This window comes from Uloborus diversus, chromosome 3 (assembly GCF_026930045.1).
Source record: "Uloborus diversus isolate 005 chromosome 3, Udiv.v.3.1, whole genome shotgun sequence".
In the NCBI taxonomy this organism is placed as follows: domain Eukaryota; kingdom Metazoa; phylum Arthropoda; class Arachnida; order Araneae; family Uloboridae; genus Uloborus; species Uloborus diversus.
Window position 1 is genome coordinate 161,844,795 of NC_072733.1, and position 24,349 is coordinate 161,869,143.

A 24,349-nucleotide genomic window follows, 5' to 3' on the forward strand; every position below is an offset into this window, starting at 1 on the left:
TAGGGTTGTTATAAATGATTATTAAAATAATATTCTATTTTTTTTCAGTCATTTTGAATTATTTAATGTTTTTCTTCACACAGTTGTCATTATATGTTGTGCTCTCTCTCTCATCAATATACTGATTTAATTGCTCATATTTTAATGTATTTAGTCATTTTCCCATGCCATTTATTTATATTATTGTTAATTCTATAGAATAAATCAATCACAAAATTAACTGGACACTACATTATGAGGCTTATCACTGACCTGGTTATAAACCGAAGACAGAACGAATGTGACTAATATATGTAATCACATTTATCTCTTCATTTCATAACTCGCAGCTCGACTTCTTGGTTTTTAGCTAAGGATAGATATGACATCACTGAACAGTCTTTCTGAATCTCGCAGTTTTTGAGATTATAATTTAGATTAGTTGTCAAAAAGAATCTTGTTATTAAAAAGATTATTTTAAGAAAGCTAAAAAAAGGTTTTGAAAGTATTATTTCAAAGCTGGTCATTACTTATTGCTTGTCTGACTTCATCCATTTTTCTTGCTGAAATTTTCATTTTTTTTTTAATTCCACATTTGTTTCCTTCAAAATGTTTTTTCAAAAATTTGCTTTTGTCATTGTATTTTTCAGGCTCTGACAAATGATTTGGAACGACGTGAAATCCTGTTTAATACCATTCAGAATCAAGGTGAAACTCTTCTTTCACAAAATCATCCTGCATCAAAGAGCATTGAGGTAGGTTTTTTTTTTTTTTTACGTGACATGTTTCTCTTAATTTTTCCTCTTATCTTTGTAAAAACAATCTAACATAAACGCTTAGTATTTTTGTTAATCATGTAAATCTGATTGAAAATAATAATAATGATTATAAGGTTGCTACTAAGCAATTTTATTAAATTAGTCTGAGAAAAAAAAAGTTTCTTTGCCCAATTTTTCCTTCATAGTGTTATTACATTAATGAAATAACATACTTTTGTAAAATTGTTGCTTACAATTTTTTTCTGTTTTATTTTTGTATGTATTTTTTTCTGTAAATATTATTTGTCATGATTAGTAAAAATCATTAATTTCTGCACACAAGTATACACTAAATATGCCTAAAACATGTGATAAAAATTTAAAACTGCACCAATATTGTTTTTTTTTATGCAAAGAAAGATTGTCACATTGATTATATTTTTTATTTTTGTATTTTGTTATTTAGAGAATAAATATATATTCAAACAGTTATGCACAGAAAAATGGTTTTCTCATTATTTGTTTTCATTGCCAAAAATCACAATTCATCCCTCAAGATTTTTCTCTTGCTAATGAACTAGGAGGCAGGAAAGTTTCATGTTAAATAATTCTAGTTGAGAAATCTTCTAAATTCTAAGTAGAACCAGTAAAATCTAAAAACAAAACTGATAATTTTATAAATGGGAACTTAATTGAAGAGTGCACGGAAGAAAGACAAAATGTATTTCTTTTTTCCTCCAAGTTGAATTCAATGTGGCAACAGTAAGTGTTTGTAGAGTACAATTTGTTGCTCTATTTAAAAAGGGTAGAAATTATAAATATCATGACAAAAAATCACACAAAAAGTTCATTGTTCAATGTTGAACACTGAACCCAACTTTCTTTTAAACTTTTGAACTTTTAAATGTGAATTCTTCTATTGCCAAAAGTATTGACATTTTGCCTTTCTTCCCTGTGCTCATCAATCGGTAATTTTGTGCTGTTAATAGTGTATCAAATGTAGGCTGATGTGGTATTGCATGATGTGTGAAGCCTTTTCAAAAAGTGATGTAAAATATTATTACTGTTTGAAATAAAATTTTTACAGTAATCTTAATAGCGTGTATCGTTATACTTAAGATATAAATTGTGTAGGTCTAAACAATTACCATGGAGCTCCCAACTATACTCTTTTTTCTTCTTGCTCAGATCAGCTAAGCCGGGCAGTTGCCTCTGGGGACTGTGCTGAGTGAACAACATAACTAAATTCCTTGAATTTTATTTATTTTCACATAAATAATTACTTAATTATTTTCACCAATGGCTTTGTATGTTTGTCATGAAAATGAAAGCTAGATCATCATTTTATAACTATCTATAGTAAAACAACAGCATAGTAGTTTTACCATTATGTAAAGCTAAACCTATAGCGTTAAAACATGCAAAGCCGTTTCATCTACAACACTCTTCTGTTGGAGCTTCTGTTAACAAAGATGTGTTCCCACCTTCTCTCTTATCACCAAGCAACATTAACAAATAAACAGGAAATCGTTATTGATGTTTGAATGATATTTGATAATCCTACAGACTGGCAATGTGAAACTCAAATACTGTTATTATGGGTAGTTCTAGATGTAGGGGGTTATATGTATGGTGTAACCCCCTACATAAGGTAGAATTTCATTTCTGCAAATGCCTCAGATATCTTCTTTTATTTTGCTTGAATATTTATCACATTTGTCTATTTTTTTCCTAATATATTTGAAAATGGGTACTAGGCCGACCCCTGTCAGTTCTCTCCCGCTATGCGACAATTCTAAAACTTTACGCTTACAGGTAGGGTACTGTTGGTAAAAGGTACTTAGCATTTGAATCTTCTGTGCCTTTCTTGAGTATTCTACGGCACTGATATATCTGTTGTAACTATTGTTTCGCTAGCATTAAGTAATACTCAAATGTACATATGCTAATTTAACTTTTTTTTGCTTCGACATTAAGTTAATTTTCATTTTTATTTTAGGAAATTTTAGTAAAGCTACAGAATGAGTGGTCTTGGCTTTTGCAGTTAACATTATGTTTGGAAATTCATTTAAAACATGCACAAGTATATCAACAGGTTTGTATTTCTTGATTCAGTTCTTTATTTGCTTTGATATATGAAAGAAATTATGCTTAACGCTGAGGACAAACAAAACAAATTTGTGTGTTATGCTTTCATTTTAAAGACTTACAACTGAGCTTAAAATCACTATCACTTTCAATTCACTTTTGCTTATGTTTATTTTTTTCTGTTTTTCTATGATTTATCATTGATAAATCATAACAAAATATTTGACTTGGAAAAGAATCAATTCAATTTTGCTTGTAGTTTTTGGTATAAGGTTTTTTTTTCCCATCTTTTCACAAAAACTTTATAATGCAGCAATGAAAGGTATGAAAAAAAGTAACTAGCTACTAGCAGAGTTTAATGTCTTTTATTAAAGCTATAAACTAGCTGAAAGATAGGTTGAGGTAATAATTTGTTGCCTCTGTTTAAAACAATATACTGCAATTTAATTATGTATCAAAACAAACAGCTAAAAACTCCTCTTAAATTCTTGTTTTTATGTATGTCATCTAAAATGTTACTACTGAATGTTGAACAAAAAAAGTAAAAAAAAAGCTCATGCATTTAACTTAAAATTCATTTTCAGTTTTTCAGAGAAACAAGAGAGAGTGAACTGTGGTTGAAAAAGGCTGAAGAAAAGTTAAACACAACTTTTAGTAAAAATGTCTTCTCAGTAGATGAGGGAGAGCGTTATATTAAACAAATGCAAGAATTAAAAGAAGACCTAACGAGATATAACAGCATGGTATTACGCTTAGTGAATCTAAGTAATGATGTTTTGCCTTTGAAATCGAGAAGAATCCAGAAACCTAAAAATATGTTAATTATTGCCATTTGTAATTACCAAGGTGCTAATGTAAGTAAAAAGGTATCCATTCTGCTATATTTATTGTAGTTCTTATGGTAGCACATGTATTTGCTTTAAACATCCATTTAAGAGTTTTATTTTAAGACATTGTTATGATAATCTAGAAATGTTCAGCTTAATTTTGAGAATTATGAAAAAGATTAACCAATTTCTTAGGATGTCGGATCATAATAAGTGTTTAACTTTAATGTATTTGAATGTATATTAGTAATCAGAAGCTTACTTGACCTTATTATGCAGCATCATTTAGATTTATAGGACAATTTTTGCTTTTTGACATCCTTTAAGAAAAGAGCTCAAAGAAAAGATAAGCATCTTGTAAATGATTTTGTTCTGCAATGTTACTTATTTCAATGTTTCTTTGCCATATAATGTGTGTGCATAATGTTTAAATCTGGTTATTAATTTGATTTCTTACTAGTACTTTTTATTTCATTCATAATTTTTTCTTTGCAATTTTACCACCCTGTTTTTCTCCTAACAGGGTTGTTTAGTTTGTTTTAATTTGACTAACATTTTATTTTTCATTTTAAATTTATTGATTTATTTTATAATTAGTATATGTACTTATAAATATGAATGTAACTTCAAAAATCATTTAATTCTTCATTTCAGTTTTTCTCTTATTATATATTCTCTCTCCCTTTGTTACAGATATCAATTTCTAAAGACGATAAGTGTACATTAAAGGATATAACTAATAAAGGACATTGGAAGGTTAGTGCTGTAATTTCCTGCATTTTGTACGTGAATCTAATATTTTTTCAATATTTGCAGCATTCTCACTATGTAGACTTACACTTCTCAAAATGTAGAATTATCAATCTATATATTTTTTGCTTTGAATTAATCTGTATTAATTAACATTGTATTTATATGGAATACACATACCTTGGGAACAGAGCTTTTGCATTATACAGGTTTTTGCGTTATATAGATCATTTTACAAATTTTGAACCTAATTTTCAGAATATATCTATATATTGGCACTTCAGAATGAGTTTTATCTGCAATGAGTATTAAAGTATAATATTACATTTAATCATTCACAAATAAATGTTTCACAATCAAAATAAAGTGAATTATCCTGCACTTCTGCTATTTTCATAGTTTGCATGACAGCTGCATTTTCAAGAGCCATCTGGTATTTTTTGTTTAATGTGAGTATAGTAAATTCATGATAACTCGAATCTAAAGGGACCAACGATAAACTTGGACTTTTCGGAAGTTTGACTTGCCGCTAATTTCGGTTTTCCAAAACCATCGAATGTTTTATTTAATATGTACATATAACAGTCTAAATTACAGAACCTAAAATTTTTTAAGCACAATATGTACAGTTTAATCAAAAATATTGAAAGAAAGATATCGAAAGCATGGTTTTGATTTCGGTATGGCTGGAATCTCTTGAATAGAGCTGATTCTACTTCAGGAAACTTATCTTCATTCGTTTCAAATTCGGATTCATGGATTATACCATTTTAGAAGTTTCTCTTTTTCTTTTAACATCATTGACAGAGTAATGCCCAAAGGAATGCCATTCTCACTACAACAGTTAATGGAAGGAATGGAATATTGGTCTGGTGTTGTGAAAATGATGCAAATTTACTTTGAATTAGTTTCAAACCACCTTTGAAAGCCTGTAATTTCCTGCAAAAAAAAGTACTTTTAAAATTAAAGCTGACTAAGCATCTAAACTGAACCTAAAAAAAAAAATTTCTGCTATGACATTTATGCAATAAAATAGCGAGTACCCCCGAGTATTTTTTCCAACTACAGCGCTGTTGACACATGAGATACCTTTCCTTACCAGAATTAAAGCAGTGAAATTGATTACTAAAGAGTTAATGGAGTGAAACTTAGTGAAAATAATGGAAAAGAGGATGATGATATTAGGGTTGTTCAGTTTAAATTATTTGTGTATAAACTGTCCTTGTTATCAGTTATGCTAATGAGTTATTTACTATGCTTTATATAAAAGTTCTTCACTGTCAAGAATTTTCTGTTTGTAATCTATTATCTGGATCATTCTCCAGAAAACGTAACATTTGAACGCCAATATTTTTCAATTTCAAAATCTTTTTTCTTTTATTTCATTCTTACATGAAAATGTTACCTACAAGAAGTAACCATAAACAGTGGTCCAGCTAAGTTCCAAGTATTTTACTCATAAGTAAAAAAAAAATTAAAAAATGCCTTGTTCATGAGAATGAAAAAAGGAAAAAACTTTTAATATTTAAAAATTGACGCCAATTTAATATCAAAGTAGAAATTTTGTTAATTGTGCAAACAATCAGATATTTTAATGATATGTGGGAACATAATTTTAAGCTCTCTTAATTAAAGTACTGCTTAATTAGAAGTTTCAAATGTATGTTAAAAATAGTTTTTAGTAAATTTAAAGATATACTGGCAATTTATAATTTTGGTAGAATGCCTATTATTGATGTACTAGTGATCGCCCAGTGGTCGAAACTCGACCATATTCATAAATGAATATTTGAGAAAACTTGAATGAATTTAACTGTTTCCAACATTTTTATTTCTACTCTTACTCATGTTTACTGCATATCAGGGGAAACGTACAATTTTTATATGTACATATAATACCAAACAGTAGTAATTCATTCCAATTTTACTTTTGTCTGTTAATCTCAAAATAAATGAATGAAATTGAATATTTCGGTAATGGGGTCATTTCTGAATTTTTAAAAGTATTTTCTTTGAAAGAGCATGCTTAAAAACATGGGTTTTAGCCATTTTTTAAATAGTTTGGGAACAAATTAATATATTTTAACAAATATTTTAATTGGTGCGCAGATTGAAATTCATTTTTTATGCTTCTGCGCATTGCATTAAAAGCAATGAAATGCCATTCACTGATGCCATTAGCGCACACCGCAAATTATCATAACCTGGAAACCTGGTGACAGCCAAACGTAAACATTTAGAGTGGCAATGGAGCAGCACGCCAAAGTACATCGCTTGTAATGTCATAAAGACAGCACCTTATTTCCAGAATCAAACTTTTAAAAAAATTAATAAAAAATAACTGTTGTGAAAAGTTTTTCTAGCTCCACGTTTTTTTTTTTTTTTTTGCTTATTCTATCAATTTTAATGACTAAAAGTAGTATTTTTGACTGCAGGAAACAACCCCATTGAGAAATTTGTGTGGTCGTCAAATTATTGGCTTGAACAATTTTATTTTAGATACCATGTTACCTTGTGCTAACCCTATTCAAATAAATATTTTTCTACTCTTTGTTTACGTATGCAAAGGAGAAACATTTTCGCCCTGGCATCGGAAACAACAAATTTGACGCCAATGGATAAAAATCGCCAATTATCCAATTTTCGAAATTTTCCCGTATGAAATGAAGCATCAAAACTCAGTTTATACGTAAAACTTCTGTATGAACAATATTACTTATAAAACGTCTACTATAATTGAGTAAGTTGCTTCTTCGTCATTAGAAATATAAATTTCCAAGTAACAAATGAAGTAACTCTACTCGTGGCAACTGTCCATTCGAAAACTCAGGACGTCGCAATAATAGTTAATTTTTAAATAAAGGTAGTCTTTGTGATTTGTTTATGGTTAAGGGCGGTGCAAAATTGATGTCAGACTTTTCAACACTTTCAACATTCCCCCCTTTGTCACAAAGTTTCGCACTTCACCATAACCCATCTTCCTTTTTTCCACATGTCACGCTGTTCTTCATAACGTCCCTATTAAAAAAAGGCTTGTTGTCACATTCTCCCCATTGTATGTCCCTCTTGTCTTTTCTTTCCTCTCTCTAGTCACAAACTTTTACTATTTCGTGAACCTCACCTTAAGCGGGACTTCATTTGTGGACTGCCCCTATTTTGTGGTAACCGTAAGCAAATATACATTTCCCTACTCTTTGTTTTCGTATGCAATGAAAAAACATTTCTCGCGCTGCAATTGGTGCCAAAAAATTGACGCGAATAGATTAAGAGCGCCAATTTACGAATTACCGAAATCTTCCCGAATGAAATGATGCTAGAAAACACAGATTATACTTAAAAAGTCTGCATGAACAATATTTATTTTTAAAAGTTTAATACTATTGAGTAAATTGCCTCGACCTCTGCCATTAAAAATATAAAATTTCAAACAGTAAAGGGAACAAATTCTACTTGCTATATTAAAATTGTCCATTCAAAAAAACTGGACGTTGCAATAATAGTGCAATTTTATTTTAAAAAATCGCGTTTGTGATTTGTTTACGGTTTAGGGGATAACTGACTAATGCACTTTTCAAAATTTTTGATCCCTCTCCCCATTGCCACAAAGTTTCACACTTCACCATACCCCCTCTTCCCATTACCACATGTCACACTATTTTCATAAACGATCTGATAAAAAAAATAAGGCTAGATTTCCCTAATGTCATTTCTTTCTTCCCCTTTGTCACAGGGGAGGGGGAATTCATTCGTAGTCATCTCCTTGCAAATAGACATTTTTCTACTCTTTTTTTACGCACATTTTTGAATGCAAAATAAATATATTTCTCGCCGTGGCATTGGTGCCAACACTGGATAAAGTTCACCAATTTCACAATTTTGGACATCTTCCTGAATGAAATGATACCGCGAAACTCCTTTAATACGTAAAGCTTCTGTACAAACAATATTTTTTGTAAAAGTAGGCATGACCGTTGTCGTTAGAAATATAAAATTTCCAACAGTCAAATGAACGAATTCTACTTGCAGCAACATATAATTGTCCATGCAAATGCACTGGAAGTCGTAATAATACGCCAATTTTATCAAAAGTTTCACCTTGAGATCTGTTTGTAGTGATAGCAACTGCAGGTATTATTGGGAGCTGTGTGTGTGTGTGTTTTTCCCCAGAAGGTGATTTTATTGAAACTGAGATTCTTCCCTCACTCCGGAAAATGATTTATTTAAATATTAAAATCGAGAAAACACAATCAAAATGAAAATATTTTAAATGCCCGTTATCACCCAAAAAGCCTCAATAATAAAAACAAATGCAAGTATTTCATTTATTTATGCTCAAGCGAGAATTGGCAACACCACAACATTATCCAGCAATTTCTTCACGTTAACTATGTCGCATGAAAAAGCAAATAAAAATGAATTTTCACTAACTTTTAATTGCTTCTAGCGCTCTTTAAAGCGTTTCTAGTGACTTCGATTTTCGCGCGGTAAAACCGAGTAAAACGTGTTATAATGCATTTTTCGCGAGCTTTCCAACCAATACCAAGCTCGAAGCATTAAAATGTTTTCGTGTAGAAAAAGTGGTTTAAAAAATGAATTAAAACTTAATGTTTCACACTCCCAACAATGAATTTCAACAATGGAAAAGAGATAAAATTAAAATTTTTGAGTTTCGGCAACTAAAAAACGCTTATAACTTTTTTTCTAGTGGATTTAGGTTATTGGACCTTGGACGCCCTGACAATTTTTTCGTTAGGAGTATTTTTTAAAGACCTTTCCAACCATATCAAATTCAAAAAAATTGTACCATCCATTCGCGTAGCAAGAGCTATTTAGGACGAAAATGCGTTTTTTATTAATGTCTCCGTTAATTAGCGTTCGATTTCAAATTTTTTTATTGATGACACTAAAACTCAGCAATAGCTACCGAACAAAAAAAGAATGAAGGAAATCAGTTCACAAACAGAAGAGGAATCAGTACCGAAAGAAAACAGCTTGCCTATTAATATATAAAGATTCTGCCGTGTGCAGGTAAACGGCAGGATTCTGCAGAAATTAGTTTTCGAGATATTTGAAGAAACGCATTTTGGATTCAATACTAACAATAGGGAAAAGTTGGAATTTGACGTCTTTTTCGCGCTTTTATTTCAGCGGAAACCTAATAAGCGATCTTGTACAATAAAGATAACGTACAATAGATGACAAAAATGCAAAAAAATGAAAAGTGAAAAATTTGCAGTTACTGCCCTTTACCTGCATACGGCAGTATTTCCCCTCCATCATTTGTTTTCACCTCAGAAATAATGACGATAAGGTCTGTCAGGTGAGATTCTTGGAGGTGAGGAATTTTCTATTGACTTAACAGATAAATTTTTCAGGGACTTTTTTTTTCGCGTTGCTACAATCTGCATATGTTAATCATATAAAAACATATTCACTTCTTTTTTTACATTAATTTACATCCCTGAAATTCAAGTTCAGGGAGGTGAGAAGTCAGAATAACCACCCTAAGTTTTTAAAGCAAAATCTATATCTTCTTGTTTCTCGACAAAAAATCGCACAACTTCAACTATGGCTGAAAATGAACAAGGGGGCTCCCTTGTATCATGGAAAATAATATTTGATGTCATTGCTGCCACGTGTTAATGAGGAATGGCATTTTATGTTTAGGTAATGGAGGTGAGAACTTATTGTGTGACATGACTCCTTGTCCTACTAAAACACAATATTAAAAATTAGTATTTGAGGCACTAGTGAAAAAGGAATAATAAATAAATAATTATATGCTTTTAATTAAACAAGTTACTGAGCAACATAAACAGTCACACAAGGTGCGTGACATAACACGGAGGTGAGAATTCACATGTTGGGAACCAAAAATATACTAAAATAAAAATTATTATGAAGAAATTGTTGGCAGGTTTAAAGAGATATATTTTTGGTGAAATTGAAATTCTTTGTTAAATGAATTGTTCCTTAACGTTTCTACTGTAAAAGGCGTGTGACAGAAAAGTTACACTTTTTGTAGAATGACCCATCTATAAATTTAAGATGAAAAAAAGGAAGACAATCACTTATTCAAAATCTGATCTAAGTTGTGCTTCACATGGAAAAACAGCAATCTTAAAAAAACAAAAACAACAGACAAGAATGGTTTAAACTTTTACAACTTTACTGACTAGTTTTTCATCCTCATATAATTGAAGCATCATTTCATTTGTTCATTTTGTTGCAACATACCACCTAAGGAGCATTTTAGTATTAGAAAATGTTTTTGCAGCTCCTTGAATGCATTTCAAGTATAGTCTTTACCAAATTGTATATTAGTTCATTTACTTATTTAGCTATGGGTTGCTGTTCATACGGGAAATTTAGTTATCCTGTGTATGTATAATAAACACAACAGTATAGTGTATTCTGTTATTATAACTATTTAATTCTATATCATTTTTATTTATATGATTGTAGGTGGTCACTCCATCTGGCATTGAGGGCTTAGCTCCAGGTGTCTGTTTCATAATACCTGCTCCCAATGCTGAAGCCATTGAAGTAGGGCAAAGGTATGATACATTTTCTATAAAGTGTTGACATTTTCTATTGGTTAAGAATTTCCATAATGTAAATTTTTTATGTATGTTTTTAGTTTGAAAAAGAAATATGATGATGCTTTAAGTTTATGGACTTTGAAACAACGAAAGCTGCAAATAAATCTCATTTTAGCCACTGCAAAAGTCGTAAAGTCTTGGGATCTCGTACGTGTAAGTGAGCATTTCTTTACATGAAATTGACTTTGTATTTTAATTCAGTTGTGGTTTTAGAAAAATATGCAAAAATATATGTACTCTTTGGGGGAAAATACTTTAGTTTTGCGATTTCATAAAATCTCCACTTTAGCTAATGGGATCCTTCTCCTTTTCCTGTTTTTAGTTCCAAAGCATGGATGCTATTCAGCGTGAATCAATTATGTATGCACTTAATTCTGATGTTCAGAAAATACTAGAGGATAGTTCAGATTCTGAACCTGCTCTTTTAAAATTGAAAGAGGAAATGGAACATTGTAATAGTTTATTTAGTTCATTAACAAGTAAAGCCGCTGAAGATGAAAGTAAGTAATTTTCTGTATTTTGTAAATATATACATGAGAAAGCTCAGTCTCCTTAATTTCTTTTTCTCATTGCTGTTCATAACCGAAAGCATTTACTCAATTGTTTTTAACAGGTGATAAGGCACCAAAAAGTGTAGGCCGAAAGCTTTCAGACTCCATCACTGGTCTTCAAAACATCTTGAATGAAAAGGAAAAATTTTTGAAGAATAAGCTAGTTTCAGCTATTGTTTGGAACATGGATTCCTTACAAAACTTGGTTATTGAACATAAAGTTAGTTTGTAAAATATCATTGTCTTAAAGATTTAATTTTTCCCTGGTTTCATTTCATGTGGAATCTGAACATTTTTTTATTCTGTAGGATTTTGAAATCAACTTAAGATCTCTTGAGGATCAAGTTACTCAAATAGCAGAGGTTTTTAAAAGTGCCTCTAAGAAAAACACTGCTGTACAGATGAAATATGACACTCTTATTCAGACATGGGATAAACTATGGGATCTCTCTAACTCCTATGTTGAAAAGTAAGAAACTTTATATTAATTTTTCCTTTCTGCTTCTGATATTCTAATATTTCTACTTCAAAAGTGCAGAAATGTATTTTTGCTGAGTAGGTATGTGTTTAAAAAAAAAATGAACCCCCCCCCCCCCAAAAATATGTATCTTAATGTTAAGATGCTCATTATTTAGTTTCTTTCAGGTAATGATAAAATATTGGATAAGCACTTTCCTGAGTCTCAGCAAAATATGAACATAAATAGGTGCCACAAATAATTGAAACAGAGAACTGAAAATTTTGTGGCCATATTACACTGATGCTTCATTAATCATGCACTATAATGGTACAACAAAGACTTTTTTTTATGTGTAAAGCTAACTAGAAAGAAATGCCAATATGTATAAAGATTATACACAAGTTACATAATTTGTGCAAACTTTCTTGTAAACGAATGCATTGTAAGCACAGCTTAAGTTTTTTTTGCAAATTTCCTTCTTTTCTTTACCTTCAATTCACATATTCTTACTTTTTTTTTTCTTTTTTCATTATTGCTTCAGCTCCCAATGAATAGTGTTACATTAATTATAGAAGTAGTTTTATAGCCTAATAAAAATTTTGAAACAAGCTTCAATTAGCAATTAGGGCTGTAAATTTTCATGGAAGCTCAAATAGACCTTTGGTTTTGATAAGAGCTGCAACATTTGAGGCATTCGCTTGGTAATTTTAACTAAAGTTTGACAATATATGAGACTCTAGCAGCTTTGACGAGCCTACTTGCCTTCTGCACTTGTTAGCATCTTCTTACAGACTTTTCTGTCTAGTTTATCCCACACAAAATCAATTGGTAATAGACCATGTGACAATGGTGGCCACTTCATTTTACCTTTTCAGATGTTTATTACATAACTTGAAATTATGTTTTGGTTCAATGTCTGTTCATCAGCTGTTTGTCTGTTACTAAGCAGAGTTCTCAAGGAAAAAAAAATCTCAATTATAAAGACTAGCATGTATTTTATTTATGAAAAATGTTAATTTCGAAAACAAGTCTAAAAAACAAAATTTTGGATCAATATTGTGTCCTCTGTTTGGAAATTTCTGAACAAACAAGGACGTGATAAGACTTTGACAAAAAGTATGCATGTTACAAATGCTTAAACCCTTGAAGGAGAAACTTTTGGTTGTGTTTCTGTGATTATTCTCCAAAACGCCAATACGTATGTGACGAAATTATTTCCCCCGATTTTCTGCTAAATCACTTTCTATTAAATCACATATGATTATAGGTTTGACATTTTTTTTTCAGGTTAAAAGTTGTTGAAGTTGCCTTGCTTCATCTAAATGAAGCATCACAAATTATATCGAGCACTGAAATTCAGTTAGCGTCCTATGATAAAATGCCATCAAACTTGGAAGATTTAAGAAAATTACATGATACACTTTTGGTATGTTCTTATTGTTTTCTTTAGCATTTAATAATACAGAATAATTTTTTTTCCTGAAATATTTATATGTCTTGGTGTTTTAATAAGCTGGTTTTGTGATCCCTCCCAATAAAATTGAAACTGATTTTTTTTTTGTTCAACTATGCCTGTTGATTATCATAGAAACCTTGTTTTTTATGGGGTATTATTACAATATCAAATATTAAGACAACTATCATAAATATCAACAAGACAATGAATCTTCCATTTATGTAATGTTTTTTTATTTACTAACATATATTTGTGTTTTAGGATTGTAAAGAGTGCTGGATTTGAACCTCTTTATATCCACCATTACATTGTTTATGCTTCAACTCCTTCTTGGTTCATCTTGAAGAAAATCAGCATGATATTATTTTAACTTTTAAACGTTTGTCACTCAGAAAATCAGATTTTTTTTGCTATTAATAGCAAATAAATAAACAAATTTACATTTTTCTAACTTTTGAGATAACTTCATATTTGTGAAGAAAATTACAAAAAAATGAAAAAAAAAAAGAACAACGCTAATTGCCAAAAAAAAAACAGAGTGATCAAAAATAATGTTACATAGTAAACATGAAACACTTACTTCTTTAATTTTCCAAGGTAGTTCACAAAAAACACACATAATACCTTATTTTAATATTGTTTGAAACTTTGATAAATATTGCCAATTTTCCTAAATACCTATGATCGTTTACTTTGCAACAAAAAGCACTATCTAGAAATATAGTGCCAGCTCAGTCATTCCAGCCAAGGACTGCAGTTTCGTGCTTATTAGCAATCGTCAGCCCGACATAGGAAGTGACTCAGCAGGAGACGAAAAACCTCTTAAGGAAGCCAAAAGGTGCCAAACAAACCGGCAGCTAATATAGAATTAGCACTGACCAGATGAGTGACCAAAGCAATGGTTCGATTCAAATCAAAGATTCAAGGCAAGGCATGGTATTTTCAGTATGTTACCACCCTATAGCCAGGCCTAAGGCAGAAATACATGAAATACACCGCATGTATTTCTGCCTTAGCTCTGGCTATAGAGCAGTAACGTACAGAAAATAGCACTATCTAGCTTCTTCTTTGGTGCTAGTACATTAGTTCTGAGTGTAGACAATGGACTACATTTCATAGTTGTGTTATAAAATCAGTTTTATAACTTTGTCAGGTAATTAAATGTTGTTAACTTAGCAACAAATAGCACTATCTAGCTTTTTTTTGGTGCTAGTACATTAGTTCAGAGTGTAGACAATGGTATACATTGCATAGTTATGTTATAAAATCAGTTTTGTGAATTTGTCAGGTAATTAAAAACAGTTGTTGTCTGCACCAGAGGTTCTCAACCCCCAAATTGGGCCTCTGACAGCCTGGTTCTAGATCGTAGAGGCTAAGCCAAGAGAAATCTTGGAGTTTAATATTCATTCTTTGGGGGGTTCTCTTATGAAACAGCCATTACTCAAAAGTTGTCAGTGGCTCACAGCCAATTAGGAAGACTTCTCATATTTCTTTACAACTTCTTCCCTAAAATGAAAATACAACTATGGGTCCGAAACAACTTTGTATAAAATTACCTAAAAAGATTAAAACTTTGCCTTAAGTGATGAATATTCATTAGTTGAATCATCATGTGACCAGACTCTAAAATCATTTTTTAAAACAAAACTATTGGTCCCATTCCAGATTTATGTTCGGCATGACTATCAAACTATTGTCAAAACTGCATTTAGACAGTTGATGGATTTTCAATGATTGATCTTTGTATATAAGCTTTTTCAACTTTTTTTTGAAAAATAAATATGGGTATCTAATGGTGAGAATTACAGTAAACTCTTAATTAGCGGCAGTCAGATTATCCATGGTTCAAATTATCCACAAGTCTTTTCACATTTTTTTTTTGAGGGTATGTACTAATATTATTTTCATCAAATATTTTTTAAGCTTATGATTGTATTTTCAGTAAGTTACCGCCCTATAGCCAGGGTTAAGGCAGAAATACATGAAATACACCGCCAGCGCAGTCAATTCCAGCCGAGGACTGCAGGTGTATTTTATGATTGTATTGTTCGTTTTATCTTTTACATATATTTTTTGCATTCAACATATCTTTTTTAGCTATAGTTTAAATGTAGGTGTGAGTGTTATTCATATTTTTTAGCTATTTGTATACACTAGTATCCTTTTTATCTATTATTTGGATTATCTGCGGCTATCATGCCACCCTATTCCGCGGATAATTGGGAGTTTACCTTCAGGTTTTTTAACTTTGATCTTTTGTTTTTGAGTTTTATTTGCTTATTTAGTAGTTTGCAGGCCTGAATTTTTTTTTTTTTTGGAAACTTGTGGTACACACAACAGACTCAATACTCTAATATCAGGGGATCAGGTGGAATCAGTTGCTTTCCCCCCCTCTCCTGCTTGGAAAATTAACATTTTTACATACAAATGAGCATGATTTTTGTTGTTTTCTGATAAAATTTGCATTGATTATACATCCTTGCCCTTAAAAATATTGAAAAAACAGGCCTACTGTACAGCTAAATATGTGGGATAGGCTAATCTACGCTATGTTAGTGGGTGTTGATGGTAAAAATGCTTGCTCAAGGAGAATTATCCCACTCATGTCACTCCTTACAATTCTTGGATAAGCTTTAAATTTCATGCATCGTTAAGCCTCTGACTGTTTATATCACAATTTCCATGAGTAATGTAACTAGCATAACTTGCATATTGTATGATTTTCAAGTACATCAGGTTTTTTTTCATATAGTTAAAACCTATTCCCTCCATTTCTTGATCTAACTGTCAGTAATGCATTTACAAAAATGCATAGATTATCAATCTATCATTTTTTCAATTTATAAATCTCCTATTTTAGTCAAGAAAGTGCTTTCAAGACTGATTTGTGATATATTGGGTGCAATAATGCAAAACAGGGGTTTGTCTTGAACCTTGTTTTTACATTTATCTTGCTGACTTAATTTTTGTGAATAATAGGTGCTATTTTTACAATGGTTTTTTTATTTCAAAAAATGCATGTTATAGGCAACTCTATTAAAAAAAATTGAGTGAGCACAGGGTTAATGTGCCATTAAAAACATAGTACAGATTGAATTCAAATTTGGTCAGTTTTTCTGTCATATTTTATTAGTTTTGAGTTTGTTATACACAATATTTGAAGGATTAACAGTTACTTGTCACTTGACATCCCCAGGTCCCCATGCGTAACAGCTTTAACTTTCCCTTTGGGTGGTCCTTCAAAGGCCGCTGAACGTTTTTCTTTCAGACTAGGGTCAATTACCCCCCCCCCCCCCCCTCCTCGCTTTGAGAAATTAACTTTTTTTTGCATACAAGTGGACATGTTTTTTTGCTGTTTCTCGATAAAATTTGCATTGACTGTACAAATTCCTTCCCCCCCCCCACCCATGGAAAATATAGAAATGATGGGTCCTGGTCACTGGAGACTGAAGAATGTCCCCAGTTTTGCTTTTTTCAACTGTATAGTTATTCTTCTCAATGTCTCAATGTTTGCAAACTGTAAATTCAATATGTTTCTGATTATAGACTTTTTCAGTCATTTCAGTTTGATATGCAAGAGTCTCAGAATGTTATTGATGATGTATCATGAGTCAGCTAGAAAAGTGAAAAGCTTGATGCAGAAAATTAGGTTAAAACAGTCAGTTCAAACTGATGTAAATAAATTTGAAAATGATGCTAAGAAACTTGTTACAAGATGGGATAATGCAAGATCTCAAATTATTGAAAGGTAAAAATTTTGTAGACATAGTTAATCAGTGTTTTAACTGAAGCATTTTGTTCTAAATTAGCAGAGAAAGGGATAACCAAATATTTAAAAAAAAAATAAAAATGGATGAACTGAGTAAACTTTTAAATTTGCAAGTTAATAATTTTGCCATAATATATTTAAACATTAATTTTAGTACTAAATTTTGAAAAACAAAATTAAGTAGCAAATTAAATTAGTTAAAAGTTGAAAAGCAGAAGGGTAAACATCTGCTGTGTACATCTGCTGTGCGTGTGACATTTTCAAAATATAAAATTTCACAGAAACTTTTTTTTTTAGATCAGTTTTAACATTTATTGCGACAGAATCTGAAAATTTTCTTGGCCAATCATTTTTGTGGTCATCAGATTGCTTTTTGTGGTGTCAACTTTATCAGAAGTATCCAGTTCACAAAATGAATTGAATTTATACATATACCTAATAGATTGAATTACTACCAAATTTTAGTCTTCTTAAAGTAAAAACTATTTTTCATCTTTTCAATTCACTATATCATTGGTACTACTATAATGTCAACAAAATATACTTTTTGCAATTGCAAAAAAACTATTGAATATTTTGAGTGCCATTGTCTGATTCCCAGAAAAAAATTTACTGGTTTTTTAAACTAAAAACTTTATGGTTTGAGATAGTTTTTTGATGTGCTTTTTATTACAAAACTTGAGTTAATATTCCACTATAAATAAGGTTTTACATGTAGTGCTCTTTTGAACTTTAAAAAACAAAAGAAAAAAAAACATGTAAACCATTAATACATTATAACATTATATGATGTTTTTTTTTTTTTGGTTTGCTTGTGACGCAATCACAGAAAAAGTTCTACACAGGGGCCAATCTTTGATGTTAGTTAAAGACTTATGAGATAGTGAGTTATGAGAATATTTTAAAACTGAATGATTGCAATCCATTTTTTTAAACAAAATATGGTGAGGTATAAATAATTTAATCCCATGTACAATGCACAGCAATTCAAGGACGGCATACCTGGCATAAAGATGCTATAAGTTTTTGCTCCCAACAAATAGGGATCTGGATGTGGTATGTATATTTTTAAACTGCTGAACAAGACCAGGATGAATGTGGAGTTTGGGCATCAGAGGTCAAATAGTATAGAAGTTATCAGGGGACATTATGTAACTTATTTTTTCCAAATAGGTGGCTGTAGCATCAGAGGATAAAATTTCTGGTGATAACTTTCATAAATAGTTTATTTTTAATTAGATTCACATTAGTGTTACAAATGCACCTAAATACTAAACAAACATAACTGCTGTGTACTTCTTTTGATTCGGGGAATAATTCTTCCATCTTTTGTAAAGCAAAATACCTATGCACTTTGATTGGGAAAGCTTGTGGTCAATATTCCTGCAGATTGTTCAAAACATCTCCTGAAATCATGGTGACAAATGAAGATAAGACTCTTGCTATTCAAACTGTCCCAGAGGCTGTCAGCCTGTACAAGTCTCATCCTAGTTAAAATTCATCCTTTGAGTGTTTGTTTCTTTTATCGATATAAGGCATTAAAATCAGGTATATTACTGACGTTGTTTTTGTCATGGCCATAGCGAGTTTAGGCTTTGCAAAATTGTTTTGAAGGTTCAGCCATTCACTTTGTTCTAATTCATAGACTCATGATTCAGAAACATGATCAGATTTGCATTTTGTAAAGCCGAATTCTTGAATGGGAAACCTAAAATGTGGATTTTACTTCATGGCTGTGGCTTTTGGTTCTATCAACAAAGACATGTCTTTTAATCGTTATGAATAACCTTTTAGCACTGTTAGTTTCATATTTATAGGGTTCATGTCTTGTAATCTTATCTACACATTGACTGTTAATCAAAAAACTGTTGGTTTAACCACTTTGAAAAATCATGAAATTTTTGCGTCACCATTATGGTCTGATTGCAGGACTTCGATTTATTATTTATTTAAAATTTTTAACGTGAGTAATCTTCTCAAAGGTATTATTTTAATCTAAAATAATATTTTTTTTCTAAAAATAATGATATTTTATTGCTATTTTATTTATTTATTTTCAGTTGAAATGTTTTTTTGAAAGTTTTCTTTTAACTCTAAATTATTCCAAAATGTGTGGTAAAATAAAAAATGTGGATGCAAATTCATAGAGAAAAAATATTTTCAGTTGTAAATGATTTCTGTTCCCACTGGATTACTGGATTTCACTAAGTTTAAGTGTTGATCATTTTTCTAATTTTTAAATAGGCTTAGAAGCTGTGAGGCATCATCTGAGCTGCTTAGAACTTATAAAGACAAAGCTAACAGAGACAATGTATGGATATCAGAAACTACTGTTCAAGTAAACAGTATGAAAACTGTGAAGAAAATGACTACAAAAGAAGTTGAAATGACTGTTGAACCAATTATGGTACGTAATGCTTGTTCTATACTTATATTGAAATACACATATAAACCTTTTTTTTTTTTTTGCAATCATTCTTGAATTATAAAAAAATCTTTTACTTCATAGAATATATATTCTACTGTTGCTGATAGAAGTTCGTCCATTGAGGAGACTAATGCTTTTGGAGCAAGATACATTAGAGAAGCAAAGGTAATAAAATGCCTAATGTTTTAATATTTTTGTCTGGTTTAATGTTTATACAACATTTGTTTCAAAATTACATGAGGTAACTTATAAATTTATTCCTTGCCTGTGTCAATCTGAACATTTTGCCATGATTAGCTTTATTACTGCTATATTAATGCATGAAACTCTTTTTTAGTCTCTTGTTAGTAGAAGTTTTAAATAAAATTCTGTTTGAAAACATCTAATATACGTATCTATGTAGGTGTTTGAAATGCATATATTTATTAAGATTTGAGTTATAATTATTATAAATTTAAGGAAAAAAAAAAGGTCTTGTTAATAGATCCATACATCTTGCAGTGTTACATAAAAAGCTATTATATTTTTTGACTAGATAAATAGGGGTTTATGAGTAGCATTAACAAATTGTTTTATGACTTTTAAGTTTCGTTTCACATTTATTTCTTTAAATGCATTTTTTTAATATTGCGGTTTACAATTCATGTAAAAATATATTTGTCAAAAGCTAAATCCATAAATTTTATGTATAAGTTATCTGTAATGTGTCATTTTCAATGCCAATTACCTGCTCTGCTGTAGAATATCTTATTGCTGCTTTGTGGTATGAATTATGCTGCTGCTTTAAAACTGAATTTGCTCATATTTCTGTATTCTGCTTCTGCTTGAACGTGAAGTTCTCCAAGTGTTTGAATGAACTGCATGTTTTTGATGCACTTTCTGTTATTCTCTTTTACACAGATTTTGTACTGAGCAAGTCAAAGCATGTTGGGGTTTTTCCTTTTATCTTAATGGTTTTGCATTTTAAATTAGTGTTTGGTGTTTTTTTAAAAGCTATGTTGGCATTAAATCCATGTGACAACTTAAGATCATATATATATATATATAATATATATATATATATATATAATATTATATATATATATATATATATATATATAATATATATATATATATATATATAGTCTTTGGCAATGTTCAATACTTAATTTTTTTAATCAAATGTTCCTTATATAGTAGACTTCTAAATTGCACCTCCAAAATTTTGAAATGAAACTGCTTGGATTTGTTTTGCTTGATAGTTATCATACATGCCTGATGAAGCATGTATAATGTAATGGCTTTGCTTTTTCCTTTGTTAGCTCTTTAGAATGTATAAACGCACCCATGTACTGTTTGCTGCTCATTTGTGGAATTGTGCATGCTTCACTTCTTTGAGCCTGCCTGCTCTCCCAAATGATGCAGTTATTGTTCTGGGTTACAAGTTAATTTGTCCCTTTAGATCTATGACCTCAGATTGAAGCATTACAAAGAAAGCTTAGAAGAAGAGCATCCTAGCTTAGATGCTAGTCTCCAAAAGAGTAGAGTCATCACATCAGGAGCTGAAGAAATTGGAAACGAATTAGACAGTCCTTAATGAAAAGTATTCTACTTTGACACAAACTGTGCTGGACTATTTAGAAGAATTGAAAAAGGTGTTTTTGAAGCAGCATAAAGAGAAGGTATGTATGTTATTAAAATATGCTTCTTTCTGAACCTATTTTTTTGAAAAGTGTTCCACATATAATCTATACATATAATAAAATAAGATGTTTGTGTGTGTGTGTGTGTGTGTGGCGCACAACCCGGGAAAACGGTAAGGCCTAAAAAGATGAAATTTGGTATACAGGTGTAGTTTTTGCTGAAGTTGTGCACCTCGGGCTTCGATTTTTGATATTTTAATTAGAAAAAAAGTTATTTAATGTTTTATGTGATTTTTAGCACTTTTTAGTACTTTTAACCTCACAGACCCCGAACCAATCGCGCCAGACAAATATTTTTGGTACTATAGTGTCGGAAATTTAATTATAAATATGATGAACAAAAACATTTTGAAGATAGAGCAATTTTTGTATTTTTTATGAATTTTTGAAAAAACCTTTAATTTGCATGTTTTCCTGGGTTTTATTTTTTTCTAATATCATCCTGCGAGAAGTATCAAAGCCTCATTTCTGAAATTTAAGTTGGTAATAGTAAAAACATTTCGCCCTCTTCTAAAGAAAAAAGTTCTTAAAAATACGCAATAGTTTTTTTTTTTACAATTTTTTTAATGCTGAACACATCATGTCCTTTCACGCATCAGTCGAAAAAAGCGTTCTTCAATCTTTTATGCCTGTGACGTCACTACTTGGGTTTCGATTCGATATTTACGATGGAATCTTAATTGCAAGCAATGTTAATCTTTTTTTTTACTATATAGCTTACTTCTACATTTTCTGACGTGATGGCCACGTGTTTTTTCGGCAGCGCTTGCTTTTTTTTTTCCTTTTTTTTGTTTTATTTAGGGATTGCATTTATTTCTTTTTCCATCCCCCCCCCCCCCCCCAAGCTGGACCTTTCGCTGTATCTATATTACGTTACATTTCATAGTTGTGCACATTAATTCAATAAAAACAGCGAGATTTTTTTTTATCTTTGTTAAACGCTACTTTTTGCATACTACGGGGAATTTGAGCTTTTTTTTTTTTTTTGCTCTACTTAAATAAAAAAAGCGGTTTTTTGAGTGTTCTTTGTTTTTATTAGGAAATGGGTGAGGAGGTCAAAATAAATAGAGATGGATAAGAAAATGTAAAGATAGATCGTAAAGGTAGATAGCCGCCGAAGGCGGCAATCTTGGCGTAAAAATGTGAATGGCACAAAAAAAAAGATAGAGATGGATTGATTAATACTGCTGCCAAATTTATTTAAACAACCGCCGAAGGCGGCAAACTTGAAGTAAAAAGGTAAATGACAAGTTAGCCAAACAGCCGCCGTAGGTGGCTGCTTGCACATTGGGTGTCAATGCCCCCCTCCCTCCCCCACATGCACTATGACTTTGAAAAAACAATGCTTTCACATAAAAGTGGAAGTGCTTTTTGTGATTTTTCGACAAAATTTGCATGAAGAGTACGTCGTTTGTGTCTCCCCTCCCCCTCCTTTAAAAATATTCCAAACGACGAAACTGGAGACAGATCTAGAAAATATTTTATTCAAATTATTAATGATATAGATAGATATAGATTGATTGACACCGCCACGAAATTTATTTAAGCAGCCGCCGAAGGCGGCAACACTGGCGTAAAAAAACGAATGATAATACTGATTTATAGAGAAAAACATTGATTAATGTCGTCGCTAAATTGTTTAAGCAGCCGCCGAAGGCGGCACCCCTGGCGTAAAAAGGCGAATGGCGTAAAAAGGCGGACCAGCTGGTCGCCGCAGGCGGCTATTTAAGAATCGAGTTTAGTAATGTATACCTTTTTTACTTGTCTATATTTTTGTGTGAATAGTTCAAGAAGAATGCAGTAATCTGTTGACAGAATACTTGAATATGTGTTTTCCACTTTTTATTCAACTTTTTGATTAATATTGGGTACAGTAGTATATTTTAATCATTTTCCTAAGATGGTTTTAATTAGGGGTGCCCACCGGAAAAGCGTCATAGAGCAGTCAGTGGCATTGAAAATTTTAGGGAGTTTTCATTGGTATTTTCCCCCTTTTTTTTGAGGAGACGGATTCTTGTGGTATTTATTGGGGGGGGGGATAGGCTCCCATGATTTACCTATATGGCTTGTTACATTTTCTTAGCTTTTGGAACTTTGATTTTTAAAAATATGTGTATGTAAGCTGTTTTTCAATGTGAGACTTAGGTTTAGAGGGATTAGAGGGAAAACATTGAATTATCAAATCACATCACAAATGTTGGAATTTGTTCTAAAACAGCAGCATTTGCAAGGATGTTCTTCACTGCTATCTTTTGAAGAAAAGCGCTGCAGAAATGTACAGTTTGCTTGTTGATATTTATACCAACCATGCTCTGTCAGAGCCAACTTGCAGACATTGGTTCCAAAGCTTTAAAAGTGTTCATTTTGATGTCAATGAGAAAGAATGATGGTGCCCCAAAAGTTTTAATATAAAGAACTTGAGGAATTGCATCATATTGACCCACAAACATATTTTTTTGAAAATTTCTACTAACTTTTTAAAAAAATGGAGCAATGAGTATGGAAAGTTGGTTTTGCAACTCGATAACAACACTAGACCACGCATTGGTCAACAACCTCCATACATGCCTGGAAAGGGTGTAATGGAAGGTCCTACTCCACCCACAATATTCAGCAGACATTGCATCAATGCTGTCATTTGTCCCAGTCAATGCAGTTGGCACTCACTGTTGAGTGCTTCACCTTACTTGACAGCATTAAAAAAAAATGGTGTGATAACTGAATTGCTTTGCAAGAAATAGCCTTCTTCATTCCAGGAATATGACTATTGCTGGAAAGATGGGCAAAGCTTGTTGCTTCAAGTGAAAAATATTTTAATAAAATCATTGAATATTTTCATGTTCAAACTATATTTTTTCTACATGGAAATTATTAAAACTTATTTCTGTACCCATTATGTTGTTTCTCAAAACTGCTTGCTGCTTGATTATTTAAAATGCATAATTCTTCTACCCCAAAGTTAAATCTGTTACAAAATAATTTTTTTAACTGCTAGGAGT

At 31.2% G+C, this 24,349-nt stretch overlaps 1 protein-coding gene across 1 annotated transcript in view; it reads left to right on the top strand.

Annotated features, from left to right (window-relative positions):
- Positions 1-24,349, top strand: part of LOC129219021 (microtubule-actin cross-linking factor 1, isoforms 1/2/3/4/5-like) — a 271,646-nt gene that overhangs the window by 68,049 nt on the left and 179,248 nt on the right. The window contains 16 exon segments of the mRNA XM_054853341.1: positions 630-734; positions 2,737-2,832; positions 3,410-3,679; positions 4,346-4,408; positions 10,868-10,959; positions 11,043-11,157; positions 11,327-11,504; positions 11,618-11,775; positions 11,864-12,024; positions 13,303-13,441; positions 17,028-17,075; positions 17,077-17,219; positions 19,485-19,647; positions 19,750-19,833; positions 21,110-21,238; positions 21,240-21,329. Coding sequence (XP_054709316.1) covers positions 630-734; positions 2,737-2,832; positions 3,410-3,679; positions 4,346-4,408; positions 10,868-10,959; positions 11,043-11,157; positions 11,327-11,504; positions 11,618-11,775; positions 11,864-12,024; positions 13,303-13,441; positions 17,028-17,075; positions 17,077-17,219; positions 19,485-19,647; positions 19,750-19,833; positions 21,110-21,238; positions 21,240-21,329 — 2,034 coding nt within the window.